This window comes from Suricata suricatta, chromosome 1 (assembly GCF_006229205.1).
Source record: "Suricata suricatta isolate VVHF042 chromosome 1, meerkat_22Aug2017_6uvM2_HiC, whole genome shotgun sequence".
NCBI lineage: Eukaryota > Metazoa > Chordata > Mammalia > Carnivora > Herpestidae > Suricata > Suricata suricatta.
In genome coordinates this window covers 120709039-120724482 of record NC_043700.1, presented here as the reverse complement: position 1 = coordinate 120724482, position 15444 = coordinate 120709039, and the positions used below count along the sequence as shown (strand labels likewise).

The window sequence follows — 15444 nt, the reverse complement described above, 5'->3', positions numbered from 1 at the left end:
TTGAGTTTATTTTTGTGTATGGTGTAAGAAAGTGGTCTAGTTTCATTCTTCTGCATATTGCTGTCCAGTTCTCCCAGCACCACCTGCTAAAGAGGCAGTCTTTTTTCCATCAGATACTCTTTCCTGCTTTGTCAACCTTTCTTCAATTGTTTCTATTCTGTTACCTCATTGTCTCTGAAAAAAAGCCTTAAGAAACTTGACTCTCCCTACTTTACTTCATTTGTGAGTCGTTTATATAAATTTATAATGAATGAATCAAATGTGTCCTAGTTTGCATAAAAGAAGAAACATGGATTTCTCAAATTTGCTAAAAGTAACAACCACCACACACATACACACACACAAAATCCAAAAATATGCAAATGCTTGTTTGAACATGGAAAACATGAAGTTGTTTAGTTTGGTTTGTGTAGTTACTATTTTGTTGCTAATTTTAAATGGGTTGCAAACATTTATTTTATCGATTGCACCAATAGCTTTTAAGAGAGGCACTATAAACCAAAGTTGGCATTGTGCATCTTGATACAAATTGATGTACAAACTTGAAAACAGTATATTTTTTTGCCTTTCCATTAAGTGTGTTATAATAATAAGAGGCTGTGCTGGCTCATATGGTGTAATCAATCATATATTAGTAGTTAGTAATGGTATTTATCTTCTCCCTGCAATCAGTAATCCAGAACAGCCTTTCCATAGAAGTATTGTCATCCCCTCAGGGTCCTGAAGCAGATGGTCTGGCACTTTATTTAAGTTTTACAAAAGTTATAAATTCTGATAGAAATATATACACTGTTTAGAGATACAAGAAGCATAATACTATAAGCACCATCTATTCTCAGATAATACTAAACCTGACTTCTCATTTAAATAGTTTAGGTGCTGCAATTGAGTATTGTAGTTTAAAAGTTGTTGTTGTTGTTATCGTTGTTTAGATTTAGCATATACGTGAAAAAGATTTTGTTCATTTTTCCTAGTGTAGTGATTAATTGAACTGCTCGCTCCCAATCTCTTCAAGCAGAAAGTTGCCATTCTACTGCACTTCCTGCTGGTATATAGCCTAGAGTTGGTTTTGTTCCATATTTCAACATTATGCTTGTGTAATTATTTCAAATTAATGTTAAACTTTGTGGAAGCATCAAAGGATCATCTTCACCTAAGCATGAAGAATATAAACAATAGCAAAAGCAACAACAAAAAGCATAATCTTTTCAAATGTGTTACATAGTACACTGATTAATAACATAACTGAAATCTGGTTTCTTTGGTCATATTGAAGCTATTAATGCATCTCACTTTGTACACTTAAAATTTCAGTAATCTACCAATAGAAGAAAGTTTGGTGAAGTATTGAAGTATTGCCATTTATTTATTCATTCTCTCTTTTTTTTTTTAAGTTTATTTTGAGAAAGAATATGTAGACAGGGGAAGAGCAAAGAAAGAGGGAGAGAGAGAATCCCAAGCAGGCTCCATGCTGAAAGCTAAGGGCTGGAACCCATAAATTATGAGATCATGACCTGTACCAAAATCAAGAGTTGGACATTTAACCAACTGAGCCACCCAGATGATCCTATTCATTCATTTTTAACTATCAATGTTTAGTGAATACCTCCTATGAACCAGAAACTTTGCTAGATGTTAGGAGATTTTTTTTAATGGGAAGAAAAAGAGGCTCCCTTCTTTGAAATAGTTTAGTAGTATATAGATTGGCATCTGATCCAATGGATTTTGAGTTTTCCCTTCCCTGGACTTCATTGATTTAAACCCAAGTTGATACACTACAAAGATTTGGTAGTGATTCAACTCTCCTAAAAGATTTGTTCTGGGAAATGGCTGTTTCTGGATGGAGTCATATCCACAAGAATTTTAGCTTTTCCTCTTTTCTTTTCTCTCATAGTTTACCCTGTATTAAACTATCACAGAAAAGTGAATAAGAATATTTTCTTGGATAATTTGACTTGATTCTTAGTAATTTTTTATTATCTAAGTAAATTATTTGGGGGGCGGGTGAGGGGAACTGTATGCCTTGCTCCTAAAGAAGCATAGGCAAAATTTAAGTAAACCAAAACATATTTTTAAATTTTATTGCAATATTATTTCTTATTTCATAAACATACTCATATAAAGAATACAAAAAGGACAAATGTATTATTTATTCTCATTAAATCCTTTAAAATTCAGAACATTTCTGTATATCTTTAGAGAATTAGTGTAATTGGGTACCCCTGGAGACTTGAGAGGGAATATTTGAACTGGTTCTTTACATGGCTACTATTTAAAATCTGATGGTTTAAACATTTTTTAAGTTCAGAGCGTTAGAACAATGCTGACTATATAATAGTTTTGTATTTTAATATGGAAGTTTACTTACAATTTTTTTCATTTAAAAGGATCTCTTAATAGATTAAGTATATATAACACTATCTCCCACTCTTGAAATGCACCTTTTGAAATGTAGAAGTTCTGTAAATATAAAATAGCTGCCTAATCAAGTTTTCATATCACTATCAAACTATTTTTGAGATCAGGTGTCAAAACTAAAACTGCAAGTGAATTTTGTGAGACAGACTGTCTGTTAACTTCATTCGGAATGGCAGATTCTTTCCTCCCAGAAAATTACTTCCTTTTCCCTTCCATAAATAATAATAGGCAAAATATATTCAACTTAAACTGACATTTCCTCAGATGTAGTTTAGTTGCTTAGACGCCTGATAACTTCAGCTTTCGAAACCTGTAAAAGGTAATCATCCCTTTTTGTGGGCTTGAAAATAGTCCTTTTAAAGACTGGCTTATGATAGATTACTTTATTATTCCTTATAGAATCATCAGGCTATTAAATACTAGAATAATATATCTTTATAGTTTTAATTCCTATAATCCATGAATGTTAATCTAAGTAATTCCCACAAGGAGATGTGGATTTCTTGTATAATTACTTCAGAGTGTCATTTGATGACATTTATAAATTTACACCATGAATAAAGAATATTTTGAAAGAAGACCTTAGAATTTCTCTGGTTCTTTACCTATAAAGTAAGAATAATAGTATCTGAACCAGAATGTAATTTTTAGCAGAAAATGAGAGATAATGTACTTAGTATTTTGTTAAACATATAGGAGACAGTTAATTTATGTTCCTATGCTAATGTCCTAATTTGTACTTCCTGGTGGATGGAGCAGGTAGAAATGGTGCTGTTTGACAAAATGTTGATAAATCTTAGTACTACCAAAAAAAAAAAAAAGGACCACATATATAACCATGGTTAGTAATATGAGGAAAATGTAGGTAGAACTTCTCACTGCCTTTTAAGTGAAAATTCCTGTCTGTACAACTTGGAATAAAAAAAGTAAAGATACTGAATAGCAATATTAATTAATTTAAAAAGATTTCTAGTTAAATTTCAGGCTTAAAAAGAGTTGATAAGACTGCTCAATTCTGCTTTGTGAGTAGATGACAGATAATTAAAGGTGACCTGCTTTCTGCCAGATAGTGTTTCTGATGGCTAGTGAAATTACGTAAACTAGAAGAAAAAAGATGGGATTTTAAATCAGAAAAAAATCATTTTTCATGGTACACTAAGGATTAATTGACCAGGATATTATACTGGATACAGCTGATGGCAGGTGTTGTTTTATTTTCAGAAAATCTACATTTTGTAAAGATCAAAAATAAAGATTGAGTTTTCAAGCTAATGTATGCTTTAAGAATAACATGAAATTAATCTAGAAAGGAAAAGAAGACAATTTACACCTGTAAAATGTCATTTTCTTTTTCACTATTCTGTAATAATTCTTTAAATTCAAACTGAGAAATGCTTACTGCAGTCCAAAATTTATCTTGTGTCAAATCTTTTATTTCTATTACCCTAAGAATCTACTGAAACCAATAATATCTTAATTGCAAAGACTTCATTGGTTTAAAATGTTCCAAATGGACACTCTGAAGCACAAACTGCTTTAGTAAAGGACTGCCTTCAAACTAAAATTTATTCTGATCACTTGTATTCTGGCTAATTCCAGTCATAACAGATGTTATGTTATAAAAGTATTATTTCATTGTTATTACTTCTACATCTTAAAATTTAAGTCTGGAATTGGGAACTGGGGGGAGAAAGAAGTAGAAAATATGTTCTTCAAGTCTGGCAAATACTCATATGCAAAATAACATCAATTTGGAAAAAGAATATCGGGTATTATTTTTCATTTACCTATCCTGGTTCACATTATATTAATATAAAATGTTTCATCTTTTGGAACACGTTTATAAATTTATTCTTTACTAAGAGAAATGTATGACTTAACACCAGTACTTCTAAGAAATATTTAGGAAACATTTTTTTAAATGTCCTCTTTCTCTACGTGCTTCGTATAAAAACCCCGTTTCTCATTGCTAAGAACAATTCATTTTACACTTACATTGAAACTCTTTTCTGAGTACTCACAGTGCCTTAAAATCCACTTATTTTAGGACCTTTTTCAATATTTAGACAAGTATTTTTCTAAAGTGTTCAATATAATATATTACAAAATTCCTAAAGAAGTGCTCCATTTAGAATTATTTAGGCATTAATGTATATAATTTTAGACACAAACAACACCTACAAATGAATTGATCATTTTAATGAACATGTATTGCTGTTTTCATTTGTATGTGTACTAAGCACTAAGCCAATGCATTATAGTAATGAATTTCTTAGCATTTACAAATAACAACTTTTTAATAGTTTTGTGTTTCTGTTACTGTATTATAGCATTTCTAATTCTTCCATTTCTTATCTTATAGGAAATAAATGATGTGGATGTTCAGGAACTTGTAAGAAGGTCAATTGGAAGGCTAACAATCATTCGGCAGACGTTTCCAGTCCCCCAGAATATAAGTCAGCGATGTTTCCGTGGCAACCATCGGATATCCTCAACATTGTGTGATCCAAAGGATCCGTTTGCTCAGAATATGGAGGTATCTTCTAAGTATTTCCCTCAAAGTGCTTTGTTGGCCAATTGAGGAGAGAGCTCTTTGAGTTGTATTAGATTTAGAATTATGTGTGTTAACATTCTCTATCTCTGGAAATTTACTAAATCTGATGCAGGGGTACTAAGAATTTGTGTCTTTGATTACTTAGACCTCATCATAGAAAAATATCTACTTGTTTAAAAAATTAAATACATAAAGGTTATTTCCTTCTCAGCAAGTAGATCCATAGCATTTACCATGTTAGAATTTGTGAGTGATATTCCTTAATGCCAGATTCCAAATTATTAAGCTAATAAATTTGCTTTTTTTTTTCTGGTATAACAAGGGCATAGAAATGTATTTTTTAAAAGAATACTCTCTAGTTTAAAGACATTCACCAAAAAATTGTCTAGACATGCAAAAGATACGGTCGTGCTAGAAAGGATATGGCTGAAACCTTTGCTATTCAGAATACAACAAAGATTTGAAGGTAAATAAATAAAATCTCTGAGTAGGCAAAATAGAGAACATCAGGTCCCTGCAGTTTACTCACAAGGATGTCCTTTACTCACCCAGAGCCCATTTTCTTTTTCTTAAGGAAAATACTATCAGAGTTTGTTTTATTTAGTTTTATATTCTTTATACTGGAAATCTTAATATGTCAATTTGAACAGGGTGTTAAAAAAAAAAAGCAGACACATTGACAATAGTAGGAAGGGAAGCCCTAAGGAGTCCTTTCTAGCAAAGCAAGAGACAGGAAAAATAAATTGATCAGATGGACTAATTCAAATATCCTATCAATGTAGAATTGCCTTATAAAAATAACTGTGTCATAAAACAGTTCCTAAGGGTATAATTGTAGTATACTGCTAGAGTAACAGTATTAAACAATAACTCTGAGATATCAACAAAAATTAAAGTAATGGTCAATTTCAGAAGTCAGAAAAATATATGTTTTAGAAAACTATTTTTTCACAAAGTTTACTATCAAAAATGTTTTAGGACTTAGAGATACTCAGTTTGAACATTTTATAAATATAACCCTATGAGTTCTAGTTTATCCTCACAAAACTAGATAAATAAGGTGATTTTTGTAAAATGACCCCTTCTTTTAAAAGGCATCTCCAGATTTTTCTATCTTTAGTCAACTTTGGATTTTTTTTAGATGAATTACTATTGATCCAATTACTTCTGCATACTTACAGTCACTCTAAGGAACAACTGTTTTACAAGGTAGCGAGCTCCAGGAGCTTTGTGTTCCCAACTAGGCTTTAGGCCTTTTTATTTTTAGTAATTTAATTTTTTAAAAAAATTTTAATGTTTATTTATTTTTGAGAGACAGAGCATGAGCAAGGGAGGGGCAAAGAGAGAAGGAGACACAGAATCTGAAGCAGGCTCCAGGCTCCAAGCTGTCAGCACAGAGCCTGATGCGGAGGTCGAACTCACGAACTGTGAGATCATGACCTGAGCTGAAATCGGCCACTCAACCCACTGAGCCGCCCAAGTACCCCTAGGCTTTTTTAGAATAGGTCTCCTCCAGGACCTGGTATCATAAAATCACATGAAGTACACACCTATCTTTATTTCCTCCATTATGCCTACCACACTGCTTTGCTTCTTCATGAATATTTGTGGATTTGAATATAATGAAAGAGAAGGCATTGGTTAAACTAAGCCACTCTAAAATCTAAATAAGACATGTTTAAATTTTAATGCCAATTTACAGATATGCTCATAATGACCAATCTTTTCATATTAATTGGTCACAACTATGACTGATATGAAAATGATAGAATTTAAATGGAGAAAAACATAGAATTTTGATTAAGAAATTTTGAAACATTGAAGGCTGTCCCTGTCAAAGGAAATGGCAGGAAATATACAAATGGGAAGAGTAGAAAGTAACTCCACAGTATTTTTTTCCAAATTTTTATTTAAACTCTAGTTAGTTAGCATATAATGTGATATTGGTTTCAGGAATAGAATTTAGGAATTCATTAGTTACCTGTAGCACTCAATGCTCATTGTAATATGTGCCTTTCTTAATGCCCCCCGACCCCCCCCCGCCATATCCCACCGCCCACTTCTAGCCCATCCCCACCCACGGCCCTTCATTAATGCTGTTTATGCTCTATTGTGAAGCATCCCTTATGGTTGTTTCCCTCTCTTTCTCTCCCTCCTTCCCTTTCCATATGTTTATCTGTTTTGTTTCTTAAATTCCACATATGAGTGAAATAATATGGTATTTGTTTTTCTCTGACTTACTTCACTTATGATAGTACACTCTAGCTCCGTACACATTATTGCAAATGACAAGATTTCAATCTTTTTAATGGCTGAATAGTATTCTATTGAATATATATATACATGAAATCTTTTTTATCCATTCATTAGTCAGTGAACACTGAGGCCAATCCGTAGTTTGGCTGTTGTTGATAATGCTGCTATAAACATCAGGTTTCCCATATTCCTTTGAATCAGCAATTTTGTATCCTTTGGGCAAATACATAGTAGTGCAATTTCTGGTCATAGGATATTTTTACTTTTAATCTTTTAAGGATATTTCAAACTGTTTTGCAGAGTGACTGTGCCAGTTTGCATTCCCACCAATGAACTACACAGTATTTTAAAGCACATTCACCTTAATGCACAATCCTTCTGATTCAATTAATGTTTCTTGAAATCAAGGAGCAAATATATTTGTATATTTATTTATTCATCTTTATATCCTCAAACCTATATGATGAATTAAGGATGTACAGGAAGCACCATGCCTCTTATCCTCACCTTTGCCTTATTCCTGTCAAACCCAAAGGTGGAGAAAATAAAGAAATTACTTTTTCTTTGACAATTTAACACATAGTATTTTCCCTATTATATAATAATAGGGAAATAATAATAAATTTTGACAGAATAGTTAATGTATTAAAAAATTGATGGAATCTTTTATATGTGAAGATTTATATAAATATGAATCTAAATGGAGGGCTGTTGAGTTTAAGATGTTCCACTAAAAGCAGAGCATTTGATGTAGAGGCTTGCTCTGGTGAAAATTTTATCTTACTGAAGTTAAAGGAAACAACAAGAATTATATGCATTAAAACTTTGGGAGTAGCAGTTTCCTTCAGAGAAGTACCCCCTCAACTTGGAGCTCATAAAAACATTGTAGATAAATATGACCACAGACAGACTTTTTATCTTATCAGCTGGGTACTATTAAAAATGGTAAAACAACGGTATGAAAATATGACTCAACTGTAAAAATAGAGATCCAACTTTAAAATAGAAATCCAAACTATAAAATCACAATAATCAGTACAATAGGGAAAAAGAGGGTACAGTGGCCTGTGTAGAGATTTTTGGGCTATTACTTAATTTAATGTACATAAAAAGAGAAGGTTTAGAAAGAATTAAAAACGAGTTGTCCAAATCTATAAATTAGTTTCAGAAAGACTAAAATCCAGGATGAGTTGAAGTTGTGAAATAAATGTTAAAGGAAAGCTCTAGAAACAAAATTTTTAGCAATCTATGAAGCAAGAAGAAAGTGAGCTGTTCACTTCTTGGTGAAACTAATGTTAACTTGGCGGCTAATGGAGAGAAAATAGAAAAGTTCAAAATTTTTTTTGCTTCTGTCGTCTCCATCTAAGAAAAATTGTCTTCAAATTAGAAAAGTTCAAATAAAGGTCTTTTTTTTAATGAACCACTAGTTTAGAAAGAGCAGGGATTTGAAGATGGTAAAAGTATGCCTTACTGCTTTAAAATGAAGCTTAAATAATAGCTTTTTAGAATAGTAAATGAAGAGGTAGGTACAATCACAATATTATAGCTCAGAAATACTAGAGAAAACTTGAGAAGAGGACCTGAGTACATGACATTGGTATATTGTCCCAAATTTTGAAGGGAAAGAAAAAGGATTCTGACAGTATATAGTACACTAAAAGTTAATAATTTGGATAAACTGTAGAATGTATTATTAGGTATACTATTTGCAAAACTTCATATGTGACCATAGGACTCTCTTAAGAACAAGCACTTTGAGGCCAAATCCTGTTTACTATTTTTTAGGTTGAGAGATATTTATAAATCTATTTATTGTATGTTGACTTTTGTATTTTGTTTGACAAGTCTTTTAGGAAAATTTGGAGGAAAACATTAAATGCTTATAGGAAAGCATTAAAAAGTCTAGATAGAGTGATGTCACTCAAAGATTTTCAATAAAGGACTCCTAAGAATAGAAGATAGTAGTAAACACTCTGTTTTCAGATTTTTCAAAAGGAAATTTAAAAAATTCAAAATATGTGAAAGTTTCATTATTATTCTTAAACATTATAATTTATGAGTTTATTTAAAATTAAAAGTAATTTTTCAAATGATTTACTAGTTATTTTTCTTATTCTCCAAATCTTTGAGCAATTTTGATATGCCTAGATCATGGCTCAGATATATTTTGTAGCTTTGAGTACTTCTAATATCCATGATTTCTTTTATCTTCAATTTAGGAAGTATAGAACTAGAAAAACATTGAACCATACTGATATACATTCTACTCTTGAAGTACAAGGAACTCTCTATGGTCATCCAAAAATACTGTTCTTGGATTTATATTTTCAAATGTTTACCATTACACAAATAAAAATGAATAAAGTATGCCTATCAACTTTGCCAATGACATAAAGCTAGGAGAGAACCTTACTCTGGGCTGTATAAGCACAATCCAAACTATTAATACTCTCCAAATAACAAACCTAAAAGTTGAAATTTTAAAGAGATAAAGCAGAGGCTCAATGTCTTTACACTAAGCCTAGATGAGTGAGACCTGATATGACTGCTGTTTAAGGTTATTAAGAGGAAGGCAAAATTTGTTTGAACATAGCACAAGTCATATTTGCTCTAAACCATTTCAATATAATCTTGATCTCCATGTCAGAGCAGTTTTCTATGATCAAGAGAGATAACCCCTTATACTATTCTGTCCTATTCAGATTGTATCTGCAATAATGTGTTGGTTATGAGTTCTAAACTCTGAGCAGAAACATAAAAAATAAGAGAATGAAAGAAGAAAAATGCTGAGATGGTGAACAGCCTAGAAATTATATGAAATGATGAACAATTGAAGGAAATAGAATGTTTCTGGGCAGGTGACTGATGTTATCAAATATCCCAAGGTTGTCATATAGAAGAGGTGGGTGCTGGGAGCTCAGTTAAGTCATAAGGCAAGTGCAGTGACAGTAAGAGAGAAATAATTGGTCAGCTGGTGGGAAAATGGAATTTAAGATATTAGAGGAGGTACATGTTTACATCCAGTAAATAGTCATTTGTTTTGAGTGTAGCCAGAGAAGAAGTCAAACTCATCTCTGTAGAGATTGCAGTGATTTTTTTAATGCTGAGAGATAGTTTGGAATCACTGTGAGACAGGAGTCAAAGACCTCATGAATACAGAGTGGTCAAGAGATCGGTAGGTGACAGCAGAGAGGGACCCTAAAGTATAGTATAGGAAAGAGCATGAACCTCAAAATGGAACAGGTGCTTTCCTGAGAGAGAAGTAATAAAAGGGGGTAATTGAACGCTTACAGAATGTCACTGCCTCCTTTTGATCTCACAGTTTGGAAGGTGGGCAAATGAATAGAGGCAGTTTTCGTTGATATCACCTGTCGAATATATCAAGTGCAAAGCACTCACCTTTAGGAACAGCATGGATGCTCAAGGTACATGCCGCAAAGCTCACAAAAAGACTGTGCCATTGCAGTGTCAAGATTTGCCAGAAAACTTGCTAGGTTTCTCACATCTTGACTTCTGTCAGGCATGCCTGATGTTAAATGCCTTTCTTTTCTTCATCTTCTTTTATTTGACAACTATTAAAAACCAAATATGTGCTAGGCTCTAGAAAACAAAAGTACAAAGGGGAAAAATTTGTACATGATGAGCTCCCATCCAGAAGGAACTCATATCCTAGGGGGGAAACCAGATTAATAAATTTTAGGACTACGATACATTGCAATACAGGCATGCATGTGTTATGGGTGACAAAGGCTGCCCAGTTAGCATGGAAGTGGGTAGAGTCCTGAGAAGCTGCCAGGGTAGGATTTACCCAACTTCTGACCTGGTAACTGAATATTAGACGTTAGCTGGTTTGAGAAAGGTAACAAGGTATCAAAGAGTGTTATTCCAATGATTTTGTATACACACTTAAAGCCATCAGTCAGAGGGAGAAGCCAAATAAAGCTAGAGAGATAGGAGCAAGCAAGATTGAGGCAGTGAAGCAAAGAAAAATTAAAAGCAGCCAGACTGTTGCGAATTATTGAGAAATTGTCAAAAGGTCTTTTTTGGGGGTCCTTACAGTCTAATTCAGACTGAATTTTGATTCATCAACTACTTTTATCTTCAAGTCTTCATTCATTGCAGATTTCAGCTAACCCCCTAGTCTCTCTAGTAATTATCAGGCAGGGGAGGAGCAGGGAGGTGAAGGTGAGAATTACCTGCCTTAATATTTCCTTATAAAGAACAGGGGCACCTGGGTAGCTCAGTTGGTTAAGTGCCTGACTTTGGCTCAGGTCATGATCTCTCGGTTTATGAGTTCAAGCCCTGCAATGTGTCCTGAGCTGACAGCTCAGAGCCTTGAGCCTGCTTTGGATTCTGTGTCTCACTCTCTCTCTGCCCCTCCCCTGCTCACACTCTGTCTCTCAAAAACAAATAAAAGCTTAAAAAAATTAAAATAATATTTCCCTATGAAGAAGAAGTTGGTATCTCACATAGTACATGAGAGTATGTAATGTGTCTTTTAAAAAAGGCCTGCCTTCAATTAGTATTATACATATAAAATGATGTTTAATAAACATAAATGATTAAAGACTCACCTAGTGATGAAAGAAAACTCACAAGGCACTATTTGGAAGTGCTTATTAACAGTCTTTCATAGATTAAACTGTCATTCCAGTAGTTGAAATTTAGTGCCATTTTGTGATGTGGGCAGACAGTTTTATAATACTCCTTCATAATTACTTATAAACAAAGGAGAATCGACATATTGTCCCTTTTATTATCAGGAAAAAAAACCCTGTGATAACAAGATACTTTTAAAAAGCTGAAGAAATTTAAATACTTTAAGATGGATTTAACTTTCATAACTGCATTGATTTCTCATTTTTTAACTTTATTTTGCACTTTGCTTTCAGAAAATTAATAATTAAACACCTAACATCTTTTATTGTCTTTGGATATTTCTCAATGTTTGTTTTCTAAATAAGTTCTAATTTCTCTGAAAAATAAACACCTTCTATGAATGACAGCATAGATATTAGTTCTGTCAAGAGCAAGTATAGGAATGCAACAGATCATAGCAAAAATTTTCATGATTCTCTTTTGCAAATTATGTAGAAGGAAGATAATAACATGATTGCTTTATGAAGAAAGCATTAATATAAATACATATTCACAGTTATTTATCCTTGTTTATATAGTTATTTACGTGGCTATTCATTTATAATGGTAGCTGTCATGTCCATGAATTAGAACGCATGTATATACCCAGGTGATTTTGTGTAGATTCTTGATAATTGTAATTTTATCAATGGCCATGTGTTTTCTCATTTTTTTCATTACCAAATCCCCATAGAAACGCTTCCTTATTTTTTTTAGCATCTATGACACTTATCTTATATGTAAGATTGAGTTGATATTTCTCCATCTGAACAATCAGAATGCAAAAACTTGACATATTCAGAAAATGTATTATTCAGTTTGCCCTTCCAGTCTGAAGTCCTTAGAAACTTACCTCTTCAGAAAAAAATAAGGGCCAGTGAGTTTCTAAGCTCTGACACTAACAGCCTTGCCTCTATCGAAACTTCTCTTTTTTTATCTTCTCTTTCACACCTAAATAAGCTAAAAAAGCAATTGAGGCATACAATCAGACAAGACTTCATTGTCAACAGCAAAATTGCCCAAGAAATGAAAAAGGGAAACTTTTGCTTAATAAATAACCCAGTAAACCAGCCATCTATGCCATGAACAGAAACAGCTAAGCTGATGATTTTCTCCTAATTCTTGATGGTTGACATCAATGATTCTAATGATTACTGGCTCATGTCTTTTCAGATTTCAAACCTTTACATATATGACACGGTGCTTCTGCTTGCTAATGCTTTTCATAAGAAACTGGAGGACCGGAAATGGCACAGCATGGCAAGTCTGTCATGTATCAGAAAGAACTCCAAGCCCTGGCAGGGAGGGCGTTCCATGCTGGAGACCATCAAGAAGGTAACTTTGACTAACATTTCACTTTCTTTAATTTTCTCCTAAATTTTCAGTAATATAATAATTATGACAATAAATCATTTTGAGGGCATATCTTTCAGAAGGATGTTTTTCATCACCAATATTACCAGTTCAAAGCACAAAAGAGTATAATAGATGAGTGAAATATTAAAACAAAAAACAAGGTCAGAAAGTCACATACATGTATAAAACAAGGAGCCCTTATCTAATTGTAAGGGAACTTTATGTGAGTATAAAGTTAGTGGTTGAAATTGTTTGAATTGCATTTGTTATACCATTAGGATTAAAAATACTCAAATTATTTTGGTGCCTGTGACAAATACAAACACTCAGGTTTTTTATTTTCTTTAAAATCCACCATTAGGGGCGCCTTCAGCTCAGGTCATGATCTCTGGTTTGTGAGTTTGAGCCCCACGTCGGGCTCTGTGCTGACAGCTTGGAGCCTGGAGCCTGCTTTGGATTCTGTGTCTCACTCTCTCTCTGCCCCTTTCTCTCTCTCTCTCTCTCCTTCAAGAAATAAATAAACAAACAAATAAATAAATAAATAAACAAGCATTAAAAAAATTTAATACACCATCCACTAAGAAAAATAAGCACAAGACTTCACTGTTTTTCAATTACATGATACATGAGAAGACATTAGAAGCACGGATCGTTTATTTTATAATCAAGACATAATTCATAAGCAGTAATATTTTGCAGCATTTATGAGCTCTTTTAGGTATCACTGTCCGTGTGGTGTTTAGCCCAGCTGTGACCGCTCTGGCTGAGTACCTGCCCCGTTCCCAGGAGGCACTTTATGCTGTCTAGCTTCTCTCAATGGTTTGAGCATTCTGCAGTTTATTAGCTTCTTTGTCATGTCATCCTTGCTGGCCTTTTCTGTTTGTCACACACAGCTTCTTGGATTTAAAATGAAATGATTAATAAAACAAGCAAATGCCTCCTGTACCCTTTACACAAAGAAGATAGACATTTGGAAGTTTATGTTCTTTATATTACCCATCCTTTTTCTCTCTGCACATGTTTGTCTTCCTCTCGTGAAACAAAAAGAGAAATAGCTAGTTGAAGGAAATGTGACTGCATTTAGAAAAGCCAGGGAAAAATCTAAACATGTATCATTAGGAGTGAACTAGAGGTACAAAAAGCCAGGAAGTGGAAGAAAGAGATGTTGCAAATGGAGAATAGCCGGATCTTTCTCTTGGTGTGTTTTCTCTTTGTGAAAGAATCGCTTTAATGAAAATTTAGGCACTTATCAACAGAAGTGCTTGAGAATCAAATGCATTGAATATATTGGCAGAGTAAAATAGTTCAGCTAAAAAACAACCAAGTCAAATCTAAACTCAAGGTATTACCAAGAACTCCTATCTGTCTGTGTAGAGATTTGGCAGGTATGAATCCAAGGATAGTTGTTGAACATGAATCTCATCCTGCCAGTTTATTAGTTCAGGCTTTGGCTGGGATGCAGAGACCTGAATATATTCATTCTTAAGCTTTCTCAGAAAGACAGAATAATAGTTTGGAAGGTTGCTTAGGAGATACTTATTTAGTGAAAGGATTAGTGGGAAGGAAAGAGAGACACCATAATATATAGGTACTTCTCATGGTACAATGCAATGTTGTTGTTGGAAAATGTATAATCAAAACAGTAATATAATAATCATGACATTTATTTGGGGGGAATACGTATATATTTGTCCCAGTGAGCTCTCAGCACAGTGGTGCTTTTTACAGAAATATATCCATTCTGTGTATTTAGAGACTAATGATATATATCATTGCAAATATTTAGATTCATTATGTTTTAAGTAAACTCTACGCCATTTGTGGGGATTAAACTTCTGACCCCGAGAGCAAGAGTCATGTGCTCAGTTTCATTACTTTTGTTTCACATTTCAAATGGACTTTTTTTAAAAAGAAAAATGGGCTCACATTAATTTGCCTCATATGAGTGTTCTGGTCATCCCACTCAGATGTCCAAAAATAAAAATTGAGAGAAAGATTACTACTCATACAGGCACTGCTAGGAGAGCGGAGTGGGCTCAAGAGTGTCCAGGCTGGCAGGGCCAAGCAGCGGGAGTGGGCAGGGCCCAGGTAGTAGCTAGGAAGTGAGACTGAGGAAAGTTCCCATTTACTTGGGCTAGAGGTTTTCCAGGCTTAAATTTCCACCTGGTGTCAGAGAAGGAGTTGCAAGATGAGCTTTGTTGATCAGTCTGTCCGAATGTGGA

At 33.5% G+C, this 15444-nt stretch overlaps 1 protein-coding gene across 1 annotated transcript in view; it reads left to right on the top strand.

The window, feature by feature from the left end:
• GRID2 (glutamate ionotropic receptor delta type subunit 2) overlaps nt 1-15444 on the top strand; it is a 1401829-nt gene that overhangs the window by 851645 nt on the left and 534740 nt on the right. The window contains exons 6-7 of the mRNA XM_029943131.1: nt 4781-4954; nt 13040-13201. Of these exons, the coding sequence (XP_029798991.1) occupies nt 4781-4954; nt 13040-13201 (336 nt within the window). The remainder of the gene's footprint in view (nt 1-4780; nt 4955-13039; nt 13202-15444) is intronic.